Raw genomic sequence first — 11,044 nt, forward strand, 5'->3', positions numbered from 1 at the left:
GCTTGAAGCCCTAGCTAGAGCAATAGGACAACTAAAGTAGATCAAGGGGCACAAATTGGAAAGGAGGAAGTCAAAGCATCACTAATGACTGATAATATGATAGTATACATAAGTGAGCTCAATAATTCTACAAGAGAACTCCTACAGCTGATAAACACCTTCAGCTGGATATAAAATTAACTCAAAAAATATTAGTAGCCCTCCTGTAAACAAGTGATAAACCTCCTGAGAAAGAAATTAGGGAAACAACACCCTTCACAATATGCATTAATAATATAAAATATCTTGTTGTAGCATGAATCAAGCAAGTGAAAGACCTGTATAACAAGAAATTCATGTCTCTGAAGAAATTGAAACATAGTACAAATGGCCATCTTACCAAAAGCAATCTACAGATTCAATGCAATTCTCATCAATATACCAACACAATTCTTTACAGACCTTGTAAGAACAAGTCTCAACCTCATATGGAAAAACAAAAAAATCAAGAATAGTTAAAATAAAACTGTACAATAAAGGAAATTCTGGAGATATCTTCATCCCCGATTTCAAACTGTGCTACAGAGTAACAGTTATCAAAATATATGGTGCTGGCATAGAAACATACTGGTGGATCAATGTAATTTGAATTGAAGACCTAGAAATGAATCTGCACATGTTTGGACAGTTAATATTTGACAAAGAAGCCAGAATCATACAAAGGAAAAATGGTAGCATCTTCAAAAATGGTGCTGGACTAACTGTATGTCTACATGTAGAAAAATGCAAATAGATCCATATATTTCACTTTGCACAAACCCCAAGTCCAAATGGATCAAGGACCTTAATATAAAACCAGAGACTCTAAGTCTATTAGAAGAGAAGGTGGGGAAGAGCCTTGAAGTCATTGGCTCAGGTGATAACTTCCTGATCAGAAAACCAACAGCTCAGGCTCTAACATCAACAATTAACATTTGGGACCTCTTGAAAGTGGAAAGATTCTGTAAGGCAAAGGAAACTGTCAATAGAACAAAACTGGAGCTTATGGATTAAAAAATAATCTTCAACCCTATATCTGACAGAAAGCTAATATCCAAAATATATAAAGAACACAAGAAATTAAACATCAGCAAACCAAATAATCCAATTACAAGTGGGGTACAGAGCTAAACAAGGAATTCTCAACAGAGGAATTTTGAATGGCCAAGAAGAACTTAAATGTAGCCACTCCTGATGAGACCTGATAGACTAGGATCAGATGAAAGGGGAGGACGACCCCCTTATCAGAGGGGCATGGGTGGAGAAGAGGGAGAGAGGGTAGGATTGGGAGGGGACAAGGGAAGGAGCTACAGATCGGATGCAAAGTGAAAAAAACTGTAATTAATAAAAAAATAAATTAATTAAAAAAGAAATGCTTGACATCATTAGTCATCAGAGAAACACAAATCAAAACATCTGAGATTCTTCTTACACCTGTCAAATGCTAAGCTCAAAAACTCAAGTGACAGCACTTGCTGGCAAGCACATGCAGAAAAGGGAACTCTCCTCCATTGCTGGTAGGAGTGCAAACTTATCTAACCATTTTGGAAATCAATCTGGAAGTTTCTTAGAAATTTGGGAATAGCTTTACCTCAAGACCCAGCTATACCATTCCTGGGTATAAACCCAAAAGATGCTCTATCATACCAACAAAGACATTTGCTCAGCTATGTTTATTGCTGCTTTATTTGTAAAAGCCAGTAACTGAAAACAATCCAGATGTCCCTCAACTAAAGAATGGATGAAGAAAATGTGGTATATTTACTAATCAGCTATTGAAAACAGAGAAATCATGAAATTGTCAAGCAAATGTATGGAACCAGAAAAGATCATCATGAGTGAAGTAACCAGATCCAGAAAGACACACATGGTATATACTCACTTATAAACAGATATTAGCCATATGGTATAAGATAACCATACTGCAATTCACAGACCCAAAGAAGCTAAGTAACAAGGAGAGCCCAAGGGAAGCTGCATGAATCTCATTGAGAAGGGGAAATATAAAAGACAGAGGAAGTGCTTGAAGGCAGGAGACAGGACTGGATAGGGAGTTCTGAGGGAAGTGAGGATGGAGGTCAGTTGTGAGGAGAGCAGGGGAGGTGGGAAAGGAGAACAGGGCATGCAGATAGAAGAGAAACTGGCCTGGGGCATCCTTGAAAGATCAAAGACAGTCTAGGCCTCTGGGAGGATTTGGGGTGACTCTAGCAGAGACCCCTGCTAGGGTGTGATATTTAGTCTCGAGATAGAGCAGAGATTGAGGGAATGTCCAACAAATGCCTGGTCACACCAAGAGAGAGAGCAAACCTCTAATACTATCAAGTACACTCTGTAATGCCTGCAGGCAGGAGCCTAACATAGCTGTCCTTTGAGAGGTTCCACCCAGCAGTGGATAGAAATAGATGCTAAGACTCACAGCCAAACGTTGGGCAGAGCACAGAGAGCCCTGTGGAAGAGTAGGAGGAAGAATAGAACATGATTCTCCACAAGAAAATTAACAGGGCCAAGTGTCTTGGGGGACTTACATAGACTGAAACAGCAACCAAGGACCTTGTATGAACTTGACCTAGACCCTTTACACATATGTACAGGATGTACAGCTTGGGAAGGGAGGGGAGGGGAAGAGGGGAGAGGAGAGGGGAAGGAAGGGAAGGAGAGGAGAGGAGAGAAGAGGGGAGGAGGGGGGAAGGGAGGGGAGAGGAGAGGAGAGGAGAAGAGAGGAGGGATGGGGAGGGAAGGGGAGGGGAAAAAGGAACAGAAAGGAAAGGAAAAAGGAAAGGAAAGGCAAGGAAAAAGGCAAGGAGAAAGGAAAGGAAAGGAAAGGAAAGGAAAGGAAAGGAAAGGAAAGGAAAGGAAAGGAAAGGAAAGGAAAGGAAAGGAAAGGAAAGGAAAGGAAAGGAAAGGAAAAAGGAAAAGAAAGGAAAAAGGAAAAGAAAGGAAAAAGGAAAAGAAAGGAAAAAGGAAAAGAAAGGAAAAGAAAGGAAAGGAAAAAGGCAAAGAAAGGAAAGGAAAAAGGAAAGGAAAGGAAAAGAAAAAGGAAAGGAAAGGAAAAAGGAAAGGAAAGGAAAGATAGGAAAGAAAAAAGGAAAAGAAAGGAAAGGAAAAAGGAAAAGAAAGGAAAGGAAAAAGGAAAGGAAAGGAAAAGAAAAAGGAAAGGAAAGGAAAAGAAAAAGGAAAGGAAAGGAAAGGAAAAAGGAAAGCAAAGAAAAAAGGAAAGGGAAAGGCAAGGAAACTCCTGGTGAACCTGCCTGGCCAGGCCACTAAGGAAGAGGATGCGCTCAGTCTTCATATGTCTTGATGTGCCTGGATTGGTAAGTGGCGGGGGGGGGGTTCTCTTTTCTGAGAAGGAAGAGATGGAGATATGGGAAGAAGGAAAGAAGGTGGATTCAGGAGGAGAGGAGGGGGAGGGCTACAATTGGGATGCAAAATGAATAAATAAGTAATTTTTTAAAAAAAACATTACTTTTGTTATCTTTTCGCATGTATGTATTTGTTTGTGTCCGTGTTATTGCATACATGTGGAAGTCAGAGGATAACGTGTGTGTCAGTGGTCTTCTTCTACTCTGGGGGTTCTGAGGACTGAAGTCAGATGGTCCAGCTTTTCGGCAAGTGCCTTTACATTCTAAGTCACTTCCCCAGCCCTAGAATAGGTCCACTTCTAAATTATAAATGCACACATAAAAGAATGTCTGATTATGAAAGCATCTGTTTGGTGACCCGCATTTTGTGAAAACTAATTCCCCTCAATATTTATCCTACATAATTACAGAAATTCATAATTACAGAAAACATTATAGCCTATTTTATTTAAATTGCAACAGAATTTGCAAGAACAGACACTTGCTGAATATGGACAGAAGTAGCCATAGAAAGAAGAATAGGATGTGCTTACTATTGAAAATCAGGAGGAGTTGGATGTGTCCTTTCCCCATGTCTTTCCCCGTTATTTTTTTGATGCTGAGAATAGAAACTAGTATCATGTACCTACCAGGTAACTACTCTACATGCTGTGGGACTCAGAACTATAGCTAAAACTTTATATAGCCATCTTAGACAGGATAATATTTTTAAAAGAAGAAAAATAGGTGTCACAAATATTTACAGTAAAACCCTATAGATTTCATGCTAGCAGATGTTTAGAGGAAGCAGCAGAAACATAAAGCAGATAGAAGCAAAGTAGAGTGGCATTTTCACCTGAATAAATGTCATTCACAAAAACAGCACAGAGTTAAATGATTAGAGCAGAACTAGGAAGCATATCATTTGAAGATTACAAACAAAAATGATAGAGAAAATAAAAATAACTATCAAAACTGCCCAGAAAGTGAGAATAAAGATGTACCAAAACTTTCATCAGTTATACCTGAAGTCATCAAATATTTTTTCAAGTAGTAATGTTGATCTAGAAGTCAATCAGAAAATCAGGACTTGAAACTAAACTATATAAAACTGGGACGTGGGACATAAGCAACAAGACAGTGTGGTGGTTTGAATGAAAATGGATTCTAGAGGCTCATATGTTTGAATGCTTAGTTACAAGACAGTGAAACTATTTGGGAAGATTTAGGAGTTGTGACCTCGTTGGAACAGGTGTTGCCTTGTTAGAGAAGGTGTGTCACTTGCAGTAGGGTTGGTTTCAAAAGCCTATGTCAAGTCCAGCCACACTCCCCACCACAGTGAATGGGCTGATCTTATGAAGCTGTGAGCAAATCCTCAAATAAATGCTTTCTTCTTTACTTGCCTTGGTCATGGTGGCTCTTCACAGTAAAAGAACAGTAATTAAACAGGTAGAGAAGAAGAGAAAGGATTAGAGACCAAGTAAAATAAAGGAAGATAATGAACACATTTTACTTTGGGCATGGTGAAGTTAAAAAAAAATGTTGTGTTTGCTGTTTTTCTTATGGTGACAGAGAGGCAAGTCTTATAAATTTTTATAGAAACTGCAAGTTAGACATGATAAAGATAGTGGGAAAGGATGTCACTGACAAACACAGCCCCCAGTGTTAGAAAAAAATAGAAAACTATGTTTCCTATAAATAGAAAATAGAGGGATTGTTTTTATATAATAGCCCTTCCTCAAGATCCAGCTATACCACTCCTAGGCATATATACAAAAGATTCTCAAGTACACAATAAGGACATTTGCTCAACCATGTTTGTAGCAGCCTTATTTGTAATAGCCAGAAGCTGGAAACAGCCCAGATGCCCCTCAGTGGAGGAATGGATGGAACGGATGCACAAATTGTGGTATATCTACACAATGGAATATTACTCAGCAATAAAAACAAGGAAATCATGAAATTTGCAGGTAAATGGTGGGATCTGGGAAAAATCATCCTGAGTGAGCTATCCTAGAAGTAGAAAGATGCACACGGTATATACTCACTCATATAGACATATAATATAGGATAAACCTACTAAAATCTGTACACCTAAAGAAACTAATCAAGAGGGAGGACTCTTGCTAAAATGCTCAATTCCTATCCAGAAAGGCAAAGAGGATGGACATCAGAAGAAGGAGAAAAGAGGGAACAAGTCAGGAGCCTGACAAAGAGGACCTCTGAAAAGCTCTGCCCTGCAGACTATCAATGTAGATGCTGAGATTTATAGGCAACATTTGGGCAGAATGCAGGGAATCTTAGGAAAGAAGTGGGAAACAGTAAGATCTGGAGAGGACAGGAACTCCACAAGGAGAGCAACAGAACCAAAAAATCTGAGCACAGGGGTCTTTCCTGAGGCTGCTATTCCAACCAAGGACTATGCATGGAGATAACCTAAGACCCCTGCACAGATATAGCCCATGGCAGTTCAGTATCCAAGTGGGTTCCATTGTAATAGGGACAGGGACTGTCTCTAACATGAACGGATTGGCCTGCTCTTTAATTACCTCCCCCTGAGGGGGAAGCAGCATTACCAGGCCACAGAAGAAGACACTGTAGCCACTCCTGATGAGACCTAATTGACTAGGATCAGAAGGAAGGAAAAGAAGTCCTCCCCTATCAGTGGACTTGGGGAGGGACATGCATGCAGAGGGTTAGGAAGGGAGGGATTGGGACAGGAAGAGGGAGGTAACCACAGGGGGATACAAAGTGAATAAAGTGTAATTAATAGAGAAAAAAAAGTCTTTCCAGTTGAGACCCAAGGAAGAGAGAGGACAGGGTGTTGAACAGCAAGACTGAAACTTTCCTCTTTGGATGCTCTTATTCAGCTCAGCTTGTACCCTACAGATATTGCACAAAGCTGAAGGAAACTGAGTCTCACAGGTCACAATCTACAGCCAGATCTATGCAGCTCAAGTCTTAACTCTTTATTCCTTCCCTATCCCTACAAACAGACTTCCCAGGCTTAAATGTTCCAGTACATTCTCTCTTCCTGACTCTCTTCCTCTGTGGTATTATATGGCCTTAGGGATTCACCTGAAAATTTTTGAAATTAATTTACCCACGTACTTAAAACAATTCCAGTAGTAATGCTCTGTTCTATGACTATGTCTGGAGACAATGTTAGTTACAGAAAACAAGCCCTCCACATCCTCCAGGGAATCTGTGATTCAGAGACAGAAAGAGAATCTCAAACTCCCCCTAGCTTTCATGTTTAAGATGTTGGCTTTTATTACTTTTATTGCTAGCAAACTCGAAATGGGAAAGAGAAAAAGAAAACTATGCCATTCTGGAAATAAGTGACATAATTTTAGCCTTAGATGAAAGGGAAAGTAAGGGAAGAGTAGGCAATTGTGCTTTGAAGTAGTGTACACTAGCAAAAGTTTCTCATGTCTGAGGCTGAAAGGCCAAACTGGATGACAATTCTGGCAAATGCAGCATCCCTGTGTCTGTATCTCATGATTGGCCTAGACAGGCCTGTGAGATGCTAACGAGGGTGTTTTGAGTATCTGAGTTCTAATCTTGGGCCCCGTCCATCAGAATCACTGTCTCTGGTCCATGGAGACATATCCCATCATCAAAACCCATAAAATTAGGTAGAGTGGGGAAGGCAGAACATTAAACCCTTGGTCATTCTGTGGTTACAAACACAAGGAGCACAGAAGGGCTTCTCTTCCCATGAGAAATAAACACAGAGTTAGGAGAGGAAAGCAATCTGCTATGTTAATAAATAAATGAAGACAAATGGAAGATGTTTTCTGTAGGTTGATAAATGGAATTTTCCATGTAGATGGGGCTGTAATATGAACCAGTTCAGATGAGAAAAAGCTTCTTTGAATTTATCTCTGGCTCTTTGGAAGAGCAAGCACAAAGCCAGTTCTGCAGGCAAAAGGCCAATGCTGTACTGTATGGTGGGCTAGGAGCAAGACTGTATCAGAATTAAGAGGACTGGATGACTGCATTAAGGACTTACAGAATGTCTGTTTCAGAAAAGTTGTTCCTCTTTCCATCAATCATCTTATGAAAGGAGTAAATTCACTTCTGATAAGAATTGTCATTGCTCAGGTATATCCAAATAGGACGTAGTTATTATTTCTCAAAATGAGGATCAGAGAAGCAACACCATGCGCTTTAGTGTCCAAGAAGGAGTAAAACTAAATATATAAACATTTTAGGTTTTGGAATTTTAAGAGGATGTATAAAAAGCTTGTTATCAATGGATTGTGGTTTTAATCATGTAATTTCATGTTTAGCTGCTCCCAAGTTCCAAATCCCTGCAAAATCCTTGACTACTTGTTTAGCATTTCTATTAAATTCTTGCACAGAGTTTAGAATTTTATTTGCTTGTGTCCATGGGAGGTTCCTGACATTGATTTTGTAAAAGGATGCTTACTTCGTACTAAGACATCATGGGTCAAGCTGTGGATTCTGTCACCACTGTTTTTACTCATCTTGTTAAGCAGCCTAATGGACAATAACATTATTATTCCCAGCTTATAGAAGAAGGCCACATTTAAAAGAACATCACCATGGGAGTAAACTTTGGAGACTTCTTATCTGGCTTTGAATCCTGATCTTCTAGTCACCTGCTGTGTGTTTTTTGAGCAAGTTGGCTGAACTCTTTTTGGCTAAGATACTTCCTCTGAAAAACTAAATATTTGTGCACCTTGCATGTGGTTGTAATAGAGCTAAAGGAACTGCTATGTTGTACTTAAAGGAAGCTTTCTGTAAATATTAGCCATGATAATTACAAGAGAGGTTAAACATCTCTTTTTTTATGTACCAGCAGCTTCTAGAAAAGGCATTCCAACCTCCATCCAGAGACAATGGTCTCCTGCTTTCCATCATCAGCGTGTGTGTACATCACATGCTGTGTTGTTTTAGGAATTGAATTAAAGGGAATGGACTGCACAGTCTTTGAAATTAAATTATTCCAGCTTAGAAAGGATCAGAAATTCATTTCAGAAATTGAGAGGTGTAGTATCATTATAAACATTTGGTGGTTTCAATAATTAAAGATCCAAGACAGCTGTCTGTGATTTTTAAATAAAGTTACACATAAAGTGATTCACTGTATCTTTAAAAACAAAAATGGCAAGAAAAGTTTCTTTCTCACAAGAGTAATGGATACTTTACAAGGAAGTAAGTTAAATCTTCTACTCATTAATGTTTTTTCCGTAAGTTGCGTATGGCAGAAGTAAATTCTTAGGGTTTGAATGATATATTGACTAGACATGATGATAGATAACTTTATAAAGACTGAGTAGGAGGACAATCCGAGAAGGAAAGGAAACATGATGCTTCTTTCTACATGAAAAGCTGAAAATGAATGAGCCATTTTGGATAGAAGACTGACTCAAGCCTGTCTCTAAAGGATATTATACTTTAAAAACACTGTTAACCCTCTGTCAGAGTTAGGGTTCATGAAGATTTTTTCCCAGTCTGTAGGCTGTCATTTTGTTCTGATGACAGTGTCCTTTGCTTTTCAGAAGCATTTCTGTTTCATGTGGTGCATTTATTGATTGTTGATGATAGAGTCTGTGCTGTTAGTGTTCTGTTCAGGAAGTTGTCTCCTGTGCCAATGAGTCCAAGGCTCTTCCTCAGTTTTTCTTCTAATAGATTTAGTGTGTCTGATTTTCTGTTGAGGTCTTTGATCCACTTGGACTTTAGCTTTGTGCAGGGCAATAAATATGGCTCTATTTGTATTCTTATACATGAAGACATCCAGTTAGACATCCAGTATTTGTTGAAGATGCTATCTTTTTTTCCATTGTAAGGTTTTGGATTCTTTGTCAAAAATCAAATATCCATAGGTGTGAGGGGTGACATGCAGTTCTTATTACTATTGCTCTGTAGTACAGCTTGTGATCAGGGATGGAGATCTCTCCAGACAATCTATTGTACAGGATTGTTTTAATAATTCTGTTTTTTTTTGTTTTGTTTTGTTTTTCCATATGAAATTGAGAACTGTTCATTCAAGTTCTGTAAAGAATTGTGCTGGTATTTTGATGGGAATTGCATTGAATCTGTAGATTGCTTTTGGCAGGATGGCCATTGTCACTCTGTTAATTCTACCAATCCATAAGCATGGGATACCTTTCCATTGTCTGATATCTTCTTCAATTTCTTTCTTCAGAGATTTGAAGTTTATCCAGGATATGTAAAGAACCCAAAGGTTAAAAAGCAACAAATCAAGTAGTCCAGTTAAAAAATTGGGGTAGAGCCTTCTTCCTCGGCGCTACCTACGAGGTGGCTGCCATCTGTTTTGAGGCAACATGGCTGCCTCTGGCCTCTGGTGAAGCCCAAGATCATCAAAAAGAGGACAAAGAAGTTCATGAGGCACCAGTCAGACCGAAATGTCAAAATCAAGCGAAACTGGCGGAAACCCAGAGGTATCGACAACAGGGTTCGGAGAAGATTCAAGGGCCTGATCCTGATGACCAACATTGGTTATGGGAGCAACAAGAAAACTAAGCACATGCTGCCCAGCGGCTTCCGGAAGTTTCTGGTCCACAATGTCAAAGAGCTGGAGGTGCTGCTGATGTGCAACAAGTCTTACTGTGCTGAGATTGATCACAATGTGTCCTCCAAGAACCGGAAAGCCATCGTAGAAAGAGCAGCACAACTGGCCATCAGAGTGACCAATCCCAACACCAGGCTGCACAGTGAAGAGAATGAGTAGATGGCTTGTGTCCGTGTTTTATTTGTATTTAAAATAAAACCACAAAAACTGCCATCTTGATAAAAATAAAAAAAATTGGGGTAGAAAGCTAAACAGGGAATTCTTAATAGAGTAATATCAAATGGTAGAGAAATACATAAACAAATGCTCAACTTCCTCAGTCATCAGGGAAATGCAAATCAAAAATACCTCTGAGATTTTACCTTACACCCATCACAATGGCTAAGTTCAAAAACTCAAGTGACCATACATGCTGGACAGGACCTGGAGAAAGAGGAACCCTCCTCCATTACCGGTGGGAATGTAAACTTGTACAACCACTTTGGAAATCAATCTGGAGCTTTTTACACAATTAGGAATACTGCTTCCTCAAGACCCAGCTATACCACTACTAGGCATATATTCAAAAGATGTTCAAGTATACAACAAGGACATTTGCTCAACAATGTTTGTAGCAGATTTATTCGTAATAGCCAGAACCTGGAAACAACTCACATGTCCCTCAAATGGAGAATAGATTCAGAAATTGTGGTACATTTACACAATGGAATACTACTCAGCAATTAAAAACAAAGAAATAATGAAATTTTCAGGCAAATAAATGGTGGAAACTAGAAAAGATCATCCTGTGTGAGGTGTCCCAGAAGCAGAAAGACACACACAATATATACTCACTTATAAGTTGATATTAGACATATGATATAGGATAATCACTAAAATCTGTACATCTAAAGAAGCTAAGCAAGAAGGAGGACCCTTGGTAGATGATCAAACCTCATTCAGAAAGATTAATGGTGTGGACATCAGATGAGGGAGAAAACAGGGAATAGGAGATGAGCCTACCACAGAGGGCCTCTGAAAGATTTTACCCAATAGGGTATTAAAGCAGATGCTGAGACTCATAGCCAAACTTTGGGCAGAGTGCAGACAATCTTATGAAAGAAAGAGGAGATAGAAAGACATG

General features: G+C 39.2%; 1 protein-coding gene across 1 annotated transcript; it reads left to right on the forward strand.

Annotated features, from left to right (window-relative positions):
- Positions 1-8,521: 8,521 nt before the first annotated feature.
- On the forward strand, positions 8,522-10,155 carry LOC110558666 (large ribosomal subunit protein eL32-like). The gene is made up of 2 exons (XM_060365260.1): positions 8,522-8,540; positions 9,620-10,155. The coding sequence occupies exons 1-2, from the start codon at positions 8,522-8,524 to the stop codon at positions 10,078-10,080; spliced, it is 480 nt and encodes a 159-aa protein (XP_060221243.1). The 3' UTR covers positions 10,081-10,155.
- Positions 10,156-11,044: the final 889 nt, after the last annotated feature.

Source organism: Meriones unguiculatus, chromosome 12 (assembly GCF_030254825.1).
Source record: "Meriones unguiculatus strain TT.TT164.6M chromosome 12, Bangor_MerUng_6.1, whole genome shotgun sequence".
Lineage (NCBI taxonomy): Eukaryota > Metazoa > Chordata > Mammalia > Rodentia > Muridae > Meriones > Meriones unguiculatus.